Source organism: Pongo abelii, chromosome 8 (assembly GCF_028885655.2).
Source record: "Pongo abelii isolate AG06213 chromosome 8, NHGRI_mPonAbe1-v2.0_pri, whole genome shotgun sequence".
In the NCBI taxonomy this organism is placed as follows: domain Eukaryota; kingdom Metazoa; phylum Chordata; class Mammalia; order Primates; family Hominidae; genus Pongo; species Pongo abelii.
The window spans coordinates 25754910-25773780 of record NC_071993.2 but is presented as its reverse complement, the minus strand read 5'-3'; the positions used below and the strand labels follow the sequence as shown (position 1 = coordinate 25773780).

At 36.5% G+C, this 18871-nt stretch overlaps 1 protein-coding gene across 1 annotated transcript in view; it reads right to left on the bottom strand.

Annotated features, from left to right (window-relative positions):
* Positions 1–10066: 10066 nt before the first annotated feature.
* Positions 10067–18871, bottom strand: part of GPR158 (G protein-coupled receptor 158) — a 424507-nt gene continuing 415702 nt past the window's right edge. Inside the window, exons 9-11 of the mRNA XM_002820608.5 lie at positions 16121–16226; positions 13774–13920; positions 10067–12791 (exon numbers count right to left, since the gene is read on the bottom strand). Coding sequence (XP_002820654.2) covers positions 11289–12791; positions 13774–13920; positions 16121–16226 — 1756 coding nt within the window. The 3' untranslated portion in view covers positions 10067–11288. The remainder of the gene's footprint in view (positions 12792–13773; positions 13921–16120; positions 16227–18871) is intronic.

The following is an 18871-nucleotide window of genomic DNA, read 5'->3' as shown; positions in this document are numbered from 1 at the left end:
AAAACTACAAGCCAATATCACTGATGAATATTGATAGAAAAATCCTTAACACTAGCAAACAGAATTCAACAACATATTAAAAAGATCATTCATCATGACTAAATGGGATTTATCTCAGGGATGCAAGGATGATTCAACATATGCAAATCAATTAATGTGATACCTCATATCAATGGAATGAGGGACAAAAACCATATATGATCATTTCAATTGATGCTGAAAAAGCATTTGATAAAATTCTTTCATGATAAAAACCTTAACAATCCTGGATATAGAAGGAATATACCCCAAGATAAAGCCATATATGACAGACCTATAGCTAGTATTATACTAAATGGAGAAAAACTGAAATCTGAAATCCTTTCCCCTAATATCTGGAACATGACAAGGATGTACACTTTCATCACTGTTATTCAACATAACACTGGAAGTCCTAGCTAGAGCAATCAGACAGGAGAAAAAAAGGGCACTTAAATTGGAAATAAATTATTCTTGTTTATGGATAATATCTTATATTTGGAAAAACCTAAAGACTCTACCAAAAAAGTGTTAGAACTGATAAACAAATTCCATAGTTTCAAGATACAAAATCAACATTAAAAAACCAGTAGTTTTTCTATATGCCAACAGTGAATAATCTGAAAAAGAAATGAAGAAAGTGGTCCCATTTAGAATAGCTACAAATAAAATACATAGGAATTAAATTAACCAAAGAAGTGAAAGACCTCTACAAGGAAAACTATAAAACACTGATGAAAGAAATTGAAGAGGAGACCAAAAAAAGGAAAGATATTCCATGTGCATGGATTAGAAGAATCAACATTGTTAAAATATCCATACTATCCAAAGCAATCTACAGATTCGATGCAATCTCTATCAAAATACCAAGATAATCTTCACATAAATAAAAGAAATAGTCCTAAAGCTATGTGCCAACCACAAAAGACTCAGAATAGCCAGAGTTATCTTAAGAAAAAAGAACAAAACTGGAGGGAATCACATTACCTGATTTCAAATTATACTCTAGAGCTATAGTAAACAAAATGGCATGGTACCGACATAAATAGAGACATATAGACCAGTGGAATAGAATAGAGAACCCAGAAATAAATCCATACATATACAGTGATCTGATTTTTGACAAAGGTGCCAAGAACATTACACTGAGGAAAGGACAATCTAATCTCTTCAAGAAATAGCACTAGGAAAACTGGATATCCATATGCAGAAAAATGAAATTAGACCCCTATCTCTCACCATATATAAAAGTCAAATAAAATTTGATTAAAGACTTAAATCTAAGACCTAAAACCATAAAACTACTGCAAGAAAACACTGGGGGAAATTCAGGATATCAGGGTGGGCAAATATTCCTTGAGTAATACCCCACAGTGACAGACATCCAAAGCAAAAATGGACAAATGAGATCACATCAATTTAAAAAACTTCTGCACAGCAAAGAAAACAATCAACAAAGTGAAGACACAACTCACAGAATGGAAGAAAATACTTGCAAACTATCCACTTGACAAGGGATTAATCACTAGAACATATAGGAAGCTCAAACAACTCTATAGGAAAAAAATCTAATATTACTGTTAAAAAATGGACAAAATATCTGAATATACATTTCTCAAAAGAAGACATACACAGGCAAACAGGTATATGAAATGGTGTTCAACATCATTGATCATCAGAGAAATGCAAGTCAAAACTACAATGACATATCATCTCACTTCAGTTAAAATGGCTTATATCCAAAAGACAGGCAATAACAAGTCCTGGTGAGAATGTAGAGAAAAGGAAATCCTTATAAACTATTGGTGGAAATGTAAATTAGTACAAACACTATGGAGAACAGTTTGGAGGTGCCTCAAAAAACTAAAAATAGAACTACCATATGATCCAGCAATCACACTGCTAAATATATACCTAAAAGAAAGGAAATCTGTATGTTGAATAGATATATGCACTCCCATGTTTATTGCTGTTCACAATAGCCAAAACTTTGAAACAACCTACACATCCATCAACGATGAATGGATAAAGAAACTGTGATACATATCAACAATGAAGTATTATTCAGCCATTAAAAATAATAAAATCCTGTCATTTGCAACAACATGGATGGAGCTGGAGGTCATTATGTTAAGTGAAATAAGCCAGGCACAGAAAGAGAAACTTTGCATGTTCTCACTTATTTGTGGGAGCTAAAAGTTAAAACCATTGAACTCATGAAGATAGAGAGTAAATGAATGGATACCAGAGGCTGGGAAGTGTAGTGGATGGTAGGGGGGATGGGGAGGGGAGTGGGGATGGTTAATGCGTACAGATAATTAGAATTATTAAGACCTATTTCCTAGCACAAAATGGTGACTATAGTAAAGAAAAAATGTACATTTTAAAATAACTAAAAGAGCATGATTGCATTCTTTGTAACACAAAGAATAAATGCTTAAGGTGATGGATACTCCATATACTTTGATGTTTTTATTATTGCATGCCTGTATCAAAATATCTCATGTAAACCATAAATACATACACCTACTATATACTCACAAAAACAAAAGCTAAAACACTTAAAAAAATTCTAGATCCTTGAGGAATCACCACACTGTCTTCTACAATGGTGGAACTAATTTACACTCCCACTAACAATGTAAAAGTGTTCCTCTTTCGCCACATCCTCTCCAGTATCTTTTTCCTGACTTTTTAATGATTTTCATTCTAACTGTCATGAGAATGGTATCTCATGGTGGTTTTGATTTACGTTTCTCTAACGACCAGTGATGATGATCTTTTTTTCATGTGTGTTGGCCACATAAATGTCTTCTTTTGAAAAGCGTCTGTTCATATCCTTTGTCCACTTTTTGCTGGGGTTGTTTTTCCTTGTAAATTTGTTTAAGTTCCTTGTATATTCTGGATATTAGCCCTTTGTCAGATGAATAGATTGCAAAAATTTTCTCGCATTCTGTAGGTTGCCTGTTCAGTCTGATGATAGTTTCTTTCACTATGCAGAAACTCTTTAGTTTAATTAGATCCCGTTTGTCAATTTTGGCTTTTGTTGCAATTGCTTTTGGTGTTTTAGTCATAAAGTCTTTACCCATGCCTATGTCCTGAATGGTATTGCCTAGGTTTTCTTCTAGGGTGTTATGGTTTTACAGGGAGGCGAATATCACACACCAGGGCCTGTCACGGGGTTAGGGGCAAGGGAAGGGATAGCATTAGGAGAAATACCTAATGTAGATGACGGGTTGATGGGTGCAGCAAACCATCATGGCACATGTATACCTATGTAACAAACCTGCACGTTCTGCACATGTATCCCAGAACTTAAAGTGTAATAAAAATAAATAAAATTCAGGCCCATGCTATGGCTGCTGTTCAGTGTGTTCTGGTCCCAGGCCAAATAGTCCAGCAGCTTGAGTTTCATGAATTTGTATTGGAAACTAAAAAGGAATTTCAAAATAATAAAAATTTCATTCTAAATTTAACTTCCTTGTTAAATTTACTGCCTGAAATAGTATTTTATCTTTATGGAGAACTAAACTCATTGCTTACATAATGCAGGCTTTTGGGGGAGGCATGTTTGCTCTGTTCCTAGTATTTTATCTATTCTTCGTGATCAAAGAATAACAATAATTTAAGTTAAATACAGCTTTATGAAACAGCAGGGAATAACCGCTGTAGAAGCAGAATGTGAGTGCAGTGATGCAATCGTAGCTCACCACAGCCTCAAACTTCCAGGCTCAAGTAATCCTCCAATCTCAGCCTCCTGAATAGCTAGGGCTTCAGGGGCAAGCCACCACCCCTGGCTAATTTATGAATTTTTTTTGTAATGACAAAGTTTCACCATGTTGCCCAGGCTGGTCTTGAAGTCCTGAGCTCAAGCAATCCTCCCGCCTCACCCTCCCAGAGTGCTGGCATTACAGGTGTGAGCCACTGTGCCTGACCCCTACTGTTCTTTATCAGAGGTATTTACCACTATTTGTACATGTTATAAAATATCTATCAAATATCTCCCAACTTACACATGGTTTTTTAAAATGTGTTTTAGGATTTTTGTTTCAATGTGTTTTTAATTCATACTTTCTATTACACATTTTTTTTTTTTTTTTGAGATGGAGTTTTGCTCTTGTTGCCCAAGCTGAAGTGCAATGGGGTGATCTCAACTCACTGCAACCTCTGGCTCCCAAGTTTAAGCGATTCTCCTGCCTCAGCCCCTGGAGTAGCTGGGATTACAGGTGCCCGCGACCACATCTGGCTAGTTTTTTGTATTTTTAGTAGAGACAGGGTTTCACCATGTTGGCCAGGGTGCTTTCAAACTCCTGACCTCAGGTAATTTGCCTGCCTCAGCCTCCCACAGTGCTGGGATTACAGGTGTGAGCCACTGCGCCTTGCCCATGTTTTTAAACTTAGTCAAAGACATACAAATTTAATGAAAGTAAGTGGGTACAGAAAGCAAGAGGAGAGGTATGCTTTGCCTTGGCTTTTCCATGCCTTCTGGGTCCCGCACCACTGGAGGAGGTGTACAGAGGCAGGTAACTGCACAGGTAGGATACCATCAGAGTTGAGAAAATAGATGACCGCTCTTCTTCTTTACAGGGGGCTGTAAAGAGGATGAGTGTCTATTATATATTTGAATGATAGCCTTTCTAGCTTTCCCATGGTCCAGCAAATGCTTACAGGGCAGTCAACCTGCTGACCCTTTCATTCAAGTGGTCCAGAAACTGAGTTTGTGCCTGGGTGCTCTTAAACAACTTTATTTCCAGTTTTCTCATGTGTCAGAAAGTAGACCCCTTATTGGCCGCCTCTTGACTCTGGTTTAATCCCTATTTATTTACATGGTTCCATCATCAAATTTTGTCTAAGGACTACAATAATAAATCTAGGTTCCTCAACTTATTATAAGCAGCATGTAATATGAAAGGCAGAGGGACAAATTTGTAAATTATTCACCATATGTGCATATTGCTATTAGTCTTTGAGATGTAAAAAGAAAAAATATTTTTCATGATCTTTTAATATCTGTACTATGTGGCAAATTTAGATGCTTTTTATATATTTTCCCAATTTCCAACAAGTGATATGTGTATATGTATTTACATGTAACATATATATTTCTGTTCACACAAGAAACACTTATGGTTATATGCAAGCATATTATGACGACTTCTATATAACACGAAACATATGGATAAGAAATTCTCAAGTCAACCAAATGTCCAAATAGTTTGTTCAAACTCAATATCTCACTTCTCAGCAGCATCTGAAAGCCAAGCATCAGTATCTATTTTTATGTGGATGTTTTATATAGACTCAGCCATGCTTTATTTTTCAGAAAGAGTTCAAATAACTAAAAGCAAGTTCAAGTTCCTACAGCCTAATGCAATATTTCTTACTTTTTATGACATATGGAAATCTCTTTCATAGCTCTAACAAACCGGGCCATGGCCGCAACCTTAGCTTCTCTTTCCTTATGGTGGCAAATCAATACTTAACGTTACAAAGCTGGAGAGTTAGAATTAACATGATTCAATCATACTCTATGGGTTTTCCAGGAACTGCCAGAATCTACATGGAAGTCCAGTTAAATAACATTTTAGAAATGCCGCAGCAAGTTCTCGCCCAACTTCTGAATTTCTCGCTCTCTTCAGGTGTATTTTAAGCAGTGATTAGTAATCAAAAATTCCAGTTGGGCAAATATTTACTGAACTCAGGGCAAAGCACATTATGTAAGATTGGGGATCTATAGATGAATAGAGCTCTTAATTTAGCAGATGACTCAGTGGAGCATGTAACTAAATTGTAAGTCAGTGCAGTAAGAGACATAAGTAAATTCCTAAGGCGAGCTGAGAAGAAGGAATTCATTCTGACTTGAGGAATTAGGAAATGTTTCACGGAGATAACAGGGGCCTTTGTGCTGCTCCTTGAATTAGGGAAAACAAACATCCTGGGTGACCAGGGGTAGTCCCAGTTTACACTGTTATCCAGGTGTAATTTATTTTTTTAAGACAAGGTCTTGCTCTGTCACCTACACTGGAGTGCAGAGGCATGATCATGGCTCACTGCATCCTCAACTTCCTAGGCTCAAGGGATCCTCTTGCCGCAGCCTTCTGAGTAGCTGGGATTACAGGCACATGCCACCATGCCCAGCTAATTTTTTTTTTTTTTTTTTTTTTTGGTAGAGATGGGTCTCGCTGTGTTGCTCAGTCTGCTATTGAACTCCTGGCCTCAAGCAGTCCTCCTACCTTGGCCTCCCGAACTGTTGGGATTACAGACGTGAGCTGCAGTTCCCAGCCAGGTGTATAGTTTAATACTGCCCTTTTACTCTCAAAGGTTTTCTTTGGCCAATAAAATATATGATCACTCTAGCATTAAAGTGTACATAACATGTTGGCAGGGAGAAGAAGGGGAGGGAATTTGAGCTGGACCAACAGGCAAACACAAAAGGCATGGAAGAATCAGACCTCTTGGTGTATCTGGAGAAAAAACTGCATGAATCTTTCTCTTGTGTGCACAACTGAGGGCATTTTTTTCTTTTCTATTGCTGATTGAATTGAAATGGGAGTATGTTCTACAAGAACTGGCATGGACCTTCTATTTGCATATTTAAATTATTTTTCTTTCTAGGAATGTGACTGCTGTGCAGCACAGGCCTCTTCCTATATTTATCCCTTATTTTCCATGTTCATTTGATCAGACAGTTTTATTTCTGGCAATTTTCACATCACAGGGAAAGAGAGGGAAATTAAAAACCGATTCATACATTTCATTATCTGACTTCTAGCCAGTTAACGCTGAATTAGAACACACAAGATGCTTGAACTTTGCCCTTGTACTTTCTAAGAATCAAAATGTTTAAAGAGAAAACAACACAAATTAGAAAGATTTGATTGCTGTCTTTACAACTATTCAGGGGGAAAAGATGGAATATCCTGATATAAGAAAATCTTAACTAACTTGCATTGTTTTAGGACACCAGATTTACATTATTAGTTTTTATGTGATAAAGTCTATTTCTGATTTCCCTTAGGTATTTTTTTTTTTTAGCAGAAAGATTCTAAATTTAGAACAAAGAAACAATATATATGAAAAAATAATATAGCCAGGCAGGTCAACTAGGCAAGTCCAGCAATAACTGAAAATTCTGTAAGTGGCAATGGTGTGAGCAGATGGGAAAAGGTAGTTGCTACGCTTCTTCCAAATAAAGAGGGGTGCAGGGATAAGGTGGGGGACCAGCTCTCTTCCCTTCCCTCTTTTCAGGCCTGGTTGTCTTTCTAGAGCTCTTCTGACCTGATAGAAACTTCAGTCCACACTGCAACATTCCCCAAGTGCCTTCTTTCCCAGCCCAGTTTAGTACCAAGCTTTCCCATAGCAGGAACATGGGATCCTGTTCGTGAGCTTTTCTCGTGAACAGATGATATGAGGTCTACCAGTCTTCAGAAAGGGCTTTCAAGGCTTTTGAAATCAGCCAAAATGTCAACAAACTTAGAAAAAAATTATATTTGACAGTTATCTAGGTAACCTGATTTTTCCCATTTCCCATGAGTATAATAAAATAGTAAACTCAATTGGAGATGTGATTTTGATGAAATAAACACGAATCTTTCCATCTCCTCTTTAGGCTCTCATCTTCTCTCATCATGACTCTCACACTAATCTTTTTTAGCTGCCTCTAGTCTCTTCCCATTTCAGTCCATTTCAGGGCTGCTTCCAAAATGATCTAATTTTTGGCTTCATTATGCCATTTTTAAAAGCTTCCCGGTAGCTTCCAGTGCTCCAGGATGAAGCTGCAGTTAACCTGAAGCGTGGCGTGCAGTCTGTGCTCAGTTACTTCTCCAGCCTTACAACAGTTTCCCTTTGATACCTGTTTGTTCCCTTTGCAGATTTTTGGCCTGGTGAACCTGAACTCTCTAGTGAGACTTCCCTGACCTTACTTATGCTCATCTGCATATTGTTATACTAGTGACTGGATACTCTCATGGGCCTGAGTGTTCCTGGAGGGGTTGTTTATCTTTGTATCATCGCTCCTTAGCAGATTTCCTGGTACTGTGTGTGGAGTAAACAAGCAAAGAAAAAAGGTAGCTGAGTTAGTTTCCATTTGGGAAGAGCCTTCTTAAATCAAAACCACAAATAGGTTTGATTGCCTCCAAATGATTACCTGTGTGTTTGAGGCCACATTTGGCTAATCACATATTCCTATAGACTGGCAATATGAGGATGTATGTGCACAAGGATACCAGAGCCAAACAAATATATGGAATTTCTTTTAAAGTTGGATGAAATAAATTCAGTTTTCTATAGATGAACACACAAATCCCCACAAATCACTTTCATATAAATATGTTTTATTGCAGAGAAGTTATAATTATTTACATGCTGCAACACGTCACAACATAAATTTACCAAATATTTCATGGTGGGATGCTGTAGGTTTCAGATAATAGTTTTAGGAGAACCACAGATTAAGTGAAGAGACTTACAGCTTTATTGACTCTACGACTCTCGGTTGCTAAATGCTAGAAGTCAAAAGGCAGTGTTTTTTCAGTCCTACCTGTCATAACTTGCATGCAGAAACCTAGGAAGCAAATACAAGAGAACTGTCGAGTTTCAAATCCATATTGCCACCAAAGTTTACAGTGGGTTGAGTTATACTTCATGTTGTAAAGCATTTAATTCTTGCATAAAATATACAATTCTATTAAGATTGGTATAAATCTACTTATTTATAAACCCTGGCTTAAAAACAAGGACAGGATGCAGCCTGCACATGCATTGAGAAGGACAACGTAGCAAATGTTTGCGACCTTAAAAGTGTTTATTCACTTTCTATGGTTATCAATCTGCAAAAATAACCTCCTGACTTGTAAATTTCAACTTCTCTTGTTGATAATGGCAATGAAACTCTCAGAAAGACTCTAGGCACTCTCACTGATTTATGCTGGTGGAGAATAATCTATGAACTATAGAATGTCGCTAAGGTATAATTTGGCAAGTCTTTTTAAGTCACATCTCTAGCAGGATCAATCCTGAAGTGCAATAGAAAGTCACTGATGCTTGACTGCATATTTCTCAAGAAAAGAATCAAGTGCTAACAGATTTCAGACATAAATGAAACAAATATGTGGGTCTAGGAACTTCCAACCCAATTCACAAAGACTCCTTAAAGGAGGTCACCAAGCATATAGGCCTTCATTGAAAAGGAAGAGATAAAAGAAATAAATAGTGTAAAGACACAAAAATAGAATTTCTATATCTTCTCAAACCGACCCCACCAACCTGAGTAATGCATAAAGTCAGCAAATGGGTGAGGAAGATTTGCACACAGCTTTGTGAAATAGTGAAGTGCTTGCTTACTCCTGAATAAAAAAATCACTGAGAAAAATTTGATGATGAATATGGAGAATTCTGTTTTTACCTTCCACTGAAAATACTCTCTAAGAACAGCCCTATATCCACCCTCTGATTCTGTTTCTCCATCTTTTTATCACCCTAGCATGTCCTCCTTGCTGCTTGTGACATAAAAAATAGTTATTTGTGCTGGGAGTGTCCTGGCCAAATAAGCAGTTGATACTTGGGTGTTTACAGGGAGAAAAAGGGAAGTCTCGGTTCTATTTCTGAGTGATTCTTCTTTAAATGAAATGAGACTGAGCTTTGGAATCTCATTGCATGATCATGTTGGTAGGGCTAAGTCGGCAGCTTAGGATTCCCATGCCAAGAGATCAGTGTGGAATGCAATAAGCTTTATAAAATATGCTTTGGGGGCTGCTTTGCATTGCAAATAGACCTCACATGTTACATGTCGAGCAAGTGGCTCACAATGGCAATTTGCAGGACTTAGACATTTTTCAGTGCTTGGGAGAATGAAGATTCCATACCACCTTATAGGCTTTGATTAAATAAGGTTATGAAACCTCTTTGGGATTTGAGCCCAGCAAGTTCTACCTCTAGCTGAAGCAATGAATAAGAGTTTATGAGAATAAATAGTTTAAGGTATTTTAAAATACTGTATTTTCAGTATACATAATAAAAATATATCCATACAATGATCTTAATGCTACCATAATTTTTCTCTTTAAAAAAATAATCCCTTGAAAGTGCTATCAGGAGCTACCTGTGTTTTTTTTGAAAGGCAAACTTCCTGGGTCTATAGTACTGCTATAATTCTCATGTCATCCCTAGAGTCTTCCCTTTCCAATGGTAATAATAATGCACGGTATATTTTTCTCACTCTTAGCTTCTTCCTTTGGAAATGCTGCTAAGTAGGAAATACTGAAAGAGTTAAAAGGGACAATTAATTGGAATGAAGGCGTTATCTATCTCTGACTTTGAATAAACAACGGATAAGTTGTCCTTAACTTATTGAGACATATGACTAAGTAGGACCACTTGATCTCCAATATTAATAAAGCTTCTGAGTCCTAACAAGAAGTGCAAAACAAGTAACTCAACTTGTATAAAAAACCCTGATTAAGACAGTATAACAAACCATGATGTGAAATAATAGAGTCAAATTCAAAGTCACAATATATAAACCACAGCCAAAACTAAAAGTTTTTATAGTAACAGTTATGGCTTCCCAAGCCAGAGAAAGCTTACTGTACTTCAAGAATCAACTAAAGTTGATAGATAGCAGGTATTCTGTAAGGTGCAATAACAATTGAGTAGCTGCAGATTGCATAAATGTGTTGTGTCACATAATACCAAAGTTATTTGCAAAAATTATACAATCTGGAATGCTTGAATATGAGACACAATGATGTACTGAAACATACATTTATAAGAAAATGAGAGCAATCATTAATATAAAAGATATTTTTGGGATGCATTAAGTTAGCAGTGCTATCAAGGTTAAATAGGTAAAGTAAGTTCTTCTCGGTCAGCTACTTAGAATTTCAGTTATATATGTCTATACCTTTTCCTTCTTTGCAAATCTGGTACGTCTTCTGTGTCTCCTGGTTTACTTAGCTTAGGATCTTCAAAGTCCCATGGGTACGTATTGATCAGGGCAGACACTGTGGGCTATTTTCCTTAAACATGCTGAAATGGAAAGATTTTCCTAGTGTTACCAGGGGAAGGACTTTCTTGACCAAAGTCTGACTTCTCCATTATGACGTTGTTGCTCTTGCTCCCCTGGTCCTCTTCTACCCATGCCTTTGACTTTACCTCACCATCTGTCATGTTTTCCTTGATTGACAAATCCTCCTTGGGAATTTTTGATTCTTATATCTTCTGTCTCATATCCAATCCGGGGTTCCCTCCTTTTCGTCTTCTTCCTGGAGATGCTACACTTTGAAAGTATCCCAGACCTCTTCTTTCCTAGGCCCTGCTATCTTATTAGCACTTAGAGCAGAAGAGGCAGGTAAAGCTACACTTCTTCCAGCATTTGGTTGAGCTGGGGTCTCAAACTCCCAAGGACAAACCTCCGCTCGTGATGTTAAAGGTTGTTGGAAGTTATTACTTGAGTTATAGGAGCCACGCACATTCTCCTCAGAAGATGTCTTTTTTTCCTGGTGTCCTATTTGGTTGAGATTTTCATTCTCTGTTTTTGATGCTACAGCTTTGGGGGGCAGTTCTTCACTCTGCCCAGCACACACATTGGCTGCATGAGGCTGACCTCCATTCTCCTCTTTTGCCCTCTCTGGGAGAACTGGAGTCTTGGAAATCAAAAGCTTCTTATCTTCCAAAATGGACTGGCCTTGGCTCTCCCAAAGGCATACTTCAGCCTTATCTATGCGCTTCTGATTGGATTGCTGACAAACCTCAGCTGCCTTAGGCTTGTGGTGAGATTTCTCCTTTAAGGAAAAAGTGGGGTTTTTCTCCATTTCAGAAGCCACAATAGACACGTGCTTTTGAACTTTTGATTCTGAAGGCACAGGACCAGGGGTCAGGTCATAAACCTCCCAAGGACACACCTCCCCAATGTCAAAGTTGTCCTTCATCTGGGTGGCACCTGGGTTCAGGTCAGAATTGGCAGTGGTGGGGTTGACCCTTTGTTGTTTCATAATCCCAGATTTCTGAGGCTTTCTTGGCTCCTCTGCAGGATTTGAGTTTTGGGGGGCAGGATCTTTAGTCTCTGTGTTATCAGAATTTGAGTGATTTCTGTTTGCCTCTTTATCTTTTGGCAGAGGTTTCTGGGATTTAGTGCGTTCTTCCACACCTGCTGTTTGGGTTTTCCCAGCTAATCCAAGAGTCTTCTCCTTGGCGCTTGCTATGACACTGAGAGACTTCTGTAACATCGATGTTCGTGGGTGCCCAGGTTTCTTCTCTGAGCTGAGGTTGTGAGCGCTTGCTGACTTGCACACCAATGGCACCGACTCCGTGGACTCAGCCTCACTGTCTTCTTTTAGTTTTTGTGTTAGTTTTTTACCCGACAGGGATTCCAGTGTGGAATTTTCTGTCGCCTCCTCCTCCTCTTGGCTTTCTGTGGGTAGGCTACTGGACTCTTCCGTTTGGTCTCTCACGTGGTCATAAGTGCTGTGGGATTTCTTGAGTGAGAAGACTCGGTTTTTCAGGGTCTCCTCCTTGGATTTCCCTGTGTTCCCTGAAGACTCTGGGGGGTTCTTCCTGATGAGGGCAGTGCCTTTGGCTGTGCCATGGTCGGCGCCCTCCTTGTCCTCTTTAGAGCACTGCCGGCTGACTGTCTCTGGGATCTCGGTAATGCGTCTCATGATGGAACGACCTAGGCCCTTCTTCGAGCACCGCTTTTTCTGGAGGTGGGGGTTGTTTGTGATCATCTTCTTTCTTTTATATATTTCCAGTTGGGCATAGAGTTTTTTCAGCTCATCCTGCCAGAACAAAAGCAAATTCAAAAAAGTGTAGAATTTAGTGTTTCAGTCATAGAAGATCACTACATGGTACTGGAATTCAGTAAACTTGGGCTCTAATTTAGGGCAACTGCTCTACAGCTTTCTCTGACACATGTACTTGTCGATTTTCTCCCCATTTGTACTTTCTGATTCTTTTGTGTTTTGTTTCACATAAAGTGTGGACCTTAAGACATGAACTCATGTATTCTAACCTTGCTTCAAGGAGCAAGCACCTTCTGATTTGTACTTTTCTGATTTGTATTTTCTGATTCTTTTGTGTTTTGTTTCACATAAAGTGTGGACCTTAAGACACGAACTCATGTATCCTAACCTTGCATCAAGGAGCAAGCACTTTGCACATTCAAGTTGTGAGGACCAGACTGAGCCTGGACCAGAACAAAACACAGCATATTGTTTATAGGTGAACCATATCCCTGAGCAGTATTGGAAGAATCATGCAGCTACTGATAAAGTTACATGTGATGTTAGATTACGCTTAGAGGGTAATAGTCCATTGACTATTAAAAACATCTGCTTCCTTCAGATGCTGATATGTAGTCATAGATTATTTTAAATAATCCAGGCTCTCCTCTCTGCTCCACAGATCTATCCTACCTTTCCCTAAGCAAGATGTTATAAACATGTATCATGGAACACATTTAATCAGTTCATCACTATGAATACCAATAAGTTAGTTAAGACTACTGAGGTTGACCACGCTACTATAAAAGTTGAAATGGCCTGTGCATTCTAATTTATACTATGGTTCATATATTTTAGAACTGGATTAATCCTGCATTTGACATCTTCAGTTCATACCCAAACACATTCCCTCTTTCTGAGACATACATGCACAAACATGAGTGCACATGCATGCACACACACACCCCAACCCACACATGCCTGCCTGTATAAATGAGGCTAATCTGAAATAGGAAGAAAGAAAGAGTACTGGCATTACCCGAATGTCCTCTGGATCCAAGCTGTGCTCACTCCAGGCTGAATTGATACTGCTGTTCAGGTAGGATCCAGATCGGCCCATGTCTAGCTCATCCTCATATGCTTCTGTAGCAATATCATCTCGTGGGTTATTGCTTGAATGTGAAAACTGAAACAGAAATTCAGTATGAGCAGTAGATGTTAACTCAGTGTAAGGCATTGCATAGATATATCTATATCTATATCTACATATACATATAGATATATATATAGAGAGAGAGACAGACAGACAGGGTCTTGCTATGTTGCTCAGCCAGGAGAGCAGTGGCTATTCACAGGCATAGTCATAGCATGCAGCAGCCTCAAACTCGTGGGCTGAAGCCGTCCTCCTGCTCCAGCCTCCCTGGTAAACTGAATCTTTACTTTACTCTTCTACATATGTTTGTGAGACCCACAGATGCCATGAACTAAAGGCCACAAATTGTGAATATCATAGAGTTCCTGCCCTCCAAAATAACATACGCCACTGGTTACACCACCTGGAGGTCATTTATAAAAATGAAATTGTTTTTCTTGTTTTCAAAGTCTTGGAGACAATTATGACTTTAAGAAATAATGTCATTTGTCATATATTGTCCATTTCCTGCTTTATTATTTTTCCTTGGCACTTATCTCTATCTAAAATACTATTTTAAATACTACTTACCTTATTTATTTATCTTGTCTGTTTCCCCTTCCCCCTCTCCCCTTCTCCAGAATATAAGTACTGTGAGAACACAGGTTTTTATCTGTTCATTTCTCTTATTCTAAGGATATATAACAATGCCTAGCAAAGCCCCTCTATAATATTTTAACATTCTCTTTTTATTGAGATAGAATTCACATATATACTATAAAATTTATAACTTTAAAGTGTACATGTCAGTTCTTGGTACATGCATGAGGTTGTGCAACCATCACCACTATTTAATTCCAGAATGGTTTTGGAATATTCATCTCAAAAAGAAACCTTGAATCCATTAAGCAATCACTTCTATTCATCCTTCCCCCAGCCTGTGACAAACATTAATCTACTTTATGTTTCTATAGATTTGCCCATTCTGGACATTTCACATAAATGGAATCACGCAATGTGTGGCATTTTGTGTCTGGCTTTTGCACTTCTTATTGTTGTAACGTGCTAGAACTTCATTCCTTTTTACTGACAAATAATAATCCATCGTATGGATATACCACATGTTTATACATTTATCAGTTGGTAAACATTTGGGTTGTTTCTACTTTTTGGGTATTATGAACAACACTGCTATGAACATTCATGTACAAGTTTCAATCCTCTTTGGAACTCAGTAACAATTTATTAAATAATCTCAGTATAGCTCCATTCATCTAATACAAGTGTAATCGTATTGTGCAAAGTATCAAAATAGTTGAGATAATCTATAAAAATACTTGTGTCTAGTTGTAATTCAAGTAGGGAATAAAATAGGTATCTTGTTCTGTTTACAATGGTTTAGACTTGTCAATCAGGCTGAATCTCAATGTTCTGGCTAACTGTGAGACTTGAGGAAGAGCCTGGAGTGAAGACAAGAAATCATAATTCTGGTTTCAGCTGTGCTAACACTGTATTTTGTGGCACTGAAAAGATACACAGTGTTCTAATATTGTGTTTATGTATAAAAGAGGAAAATAATAACAATGATATAATTTGTATAATACCCTCCCCCTAGAGGAAAAAAACTCCAATATCATTTTATTTTATTCCAGGAAGCCTTACTATTATATCACAAAAAAAAAAAAAATCAAAAGTCCTGGCTAGTGTCATAACACACAGCCAGTTTCTGGAAGGTCCATGAGTCCAGAATCCCTGTATTCTGAGTCCTGGCTCATTTTTCCTCATTTCTTGGTGCTGCCTGGATAAGTCTTTGTCAGTATCTATCATTATGGAGATTCCTCTATTTATTTCTATATACATAAAAAATTATTTGAATGTTTCAAACAGGAGATTTCTCTGAATATGAATCCAAACAAGAGGATTCTTAGGAGAGTTCTTTTAAAAAAATGATCTTGATGTTACACCTAGAATGAACCCATAATAAAACATACTAGACATCAATATATTTGGAAAAAGACTGAAACAGATGATGGGTTTTTGTACAAACAAAGGCATTTAAAAATTATTTAAGAAGTTTCCAAAATTCAAAAAGAAAGCAGCCAGTTTCCTGAGGAGGGAGCTTTAAAACTCTTCTAAATATTAAGCAAATTTCCATACCTCCCTTTGCCTATAGGATAAACAACTCCATGTTCATTAAAGATAAGTTTTGCAAAAAAAAAAAAAAAAAAAAAAAAAAGTAATATTAGAAGAATACCTTTGGAATCAAAAGCAACCCGATGGTGACTGTCACAGTCAAATGAGTATGTGCAAAATACAGCATCAACATCCAATCAGACTGAAGTCTCGAGGCAAGAACAAATCTGAAATGAGAATTCATTGAGTTAACAATCCAAGATTAAGATTCTACTTAAAACACTAGGATTACTTGGAAACTCTTTTTTCCTCATTGTATTAAAAAAGGAAAAAGGAAATTGTATTACTATTTCTATGGCATATATTTTCATCTCAGAAGAATAAAGTCTAAGCTTAATTTGATGCATAATATATGAACACTTTATTATGATTTTAGATTAACAATAGTAAGAAAGGCAGCATAATAATTCCCAAGATTATTATTTTATATGTAAAGTGGCCTCTAAAAATCAAAGTGGTAAATATATGTAAATTCAACAGGAGTAGGCTACAAACTTATAAATTTGTAGAGTTATGAGTTGTAATATTCTTAGAACTCATAATTTGCCTACAAAACAATGTTTAAAAACAGTTATAATTAAGAAAAAGTGGACAATTATTTATCTTTGTGAATGATCCAAGGATTGAAATGATAAAACAATTTAATGGATACAACAATTTAATGAAACATACTAATGGTTTATAAAATGTACCCTTTAAAATTGTTCTAAATTATCAAATTGTCTAAAATAATTTAAAATGCAGTAGTTAAAAATCTTATCTGATTGAGAAATTTATAAAGTTGTGTTCCAGTACGCCTCTGCAGGAAAAATGGTGAGGAGAAATTCAGTACTAAGGTCTACTCTAGTAATTTGGGAATATTTTCATAAATTAATAGGTGTACGTACACAGTTCATGCTTTAAGGATGCGTCCTTATGCAGAAACCAGGGGTTTCTTTCATAAAGGTCTTATCCATTGTTTATCCATGAAAGCAAAATATGACATTTTGCCACTTGAAATTAGAGAATTACAATTTTGTTTCACATCATCAAATTTGCAAAGTTAACATCCTAAGAAAATACTCATGATATTATAATCACAAAACAAACATATTAATCGCTAAAATAGGAAGAAACTAATTTTTATATCTTCATTCTACCATATTAATGACAAATTTACCAAGTAAATTATCATTAATGTTTAAAATTGTCATCAAGAGGATTTCCTTCTCATTTTCACCTCCATGCTGCTCCCCTAAGGATATCAGGCTAAAATGGAAGCTCACCAGTTACCCAAAATGGATAATTATTTTCCCTTGTGTCTAGAAATGCAAACCAAATAGGCTTGTAACATACATAAAATACAGGGCACTCATCACAATAGCTCACATTTCATTAAACAGGGATAGGGCTTTCTGGCTAACCATCTTCTCTAACTTCTTTGTGAGAAAAACACATACCTTGAATATGACTGCAAAACTCAACCAGTTTTAACAAAAGATTTTGAAAATAGACTTTTGACACAGTCTGTTTTCTTGGGTCAGGCTTTTTTTTTTTTTTTTGCATTGAAATAGGATCATTACACTCAGTAACAAGAAACAGTCTCTGAGGCATATAAGGGATACAACCAACACTCTGGAAAAATAATACAAATCCAGTCTGTTGGGGGTCATTCCAGTATTTGGAGCAGAAAGTTACATTAAAGGAGACATTCATAAAAGGATCCTCATGTATTGAGAATTCCATTTTAAATGTAAACCAAATAAACTTTAAAGTAGCATGACAGTATCTAGAAGGAAAAATGCTTGCACATAATTTAAAATAGTGAACCTTCAAAAAAGCACCAACTGTGAAATATACAGACATCACTCTCAATCAGTTTTAAATTACTGCCAGGTTTTTAAGGTTGCAATTCAGACTAGAAATATTTTGAGAAAAACTGGGTTTGCAGTAATTTTAAAGCTTTATTTTTTCAAGAGTATTTCATCTTTTAAAAAATAGGTCTAAAAGCCAGGAGCATAAGATATTTGAAAATTAAGGTTAAAAATAAACACACTTAAAAGTCTTGTACTTTCCCAAAGATTTGCTTTATGCTTAGCACTAAAAATAATAAAGGGTAAGGGATAATAACAGCCTGGGAAAAACGTCTCTGCGTTATTTATCCTTCTAGACTTAATTCTTTGCTATTAGTCTATTTTTATGCAACTTGACAATTTGATATGAATAAAGGTAAATCTGTATATAATGTATAGTCATAGTTTTTAATTTATATATGTATATAAACACATATACACATAAATTTTTTAAGCATATAAGAAAGAACACATGCTATATTGATAGAGAATATATTTTTCAATGTTGGAAGCCTTATTTTATATTATTTCATTCAAGGAAAAAATTACCAAGATGGATACAGCTGATTTAAATTATTATGTTATTGCTTCTTATTCTTGGACTTTATAAATATTTGAACTATCACATGTATAAGTTCAGGCCATATGTAAATAAGACATTGTACATACTTGATTGATTTATTATTGCCTGTTACTTTCTCCCTATCAATTCCCCCAAAATCAGTGTTATGCAGATTTACTGTATTAAACTACAATTCCATTCCTTCATCCTTTATAGCCATATAAATTAAATTTCTGAGAGTAGCTAATACATGCTATGATTCCTTAAAGTCAATATACCACAGTCTGATCCAATCTAGGCAGAAAGATATAGTGGGTCAAATTTGGAACTTAAAACATAGGGCTTCTTCAGGTTTATTTAAGCTGGCTAAAAAATCAAAGCCTACCAAGCTAGTTAGTCTTTCTGTGTCACACTTGCT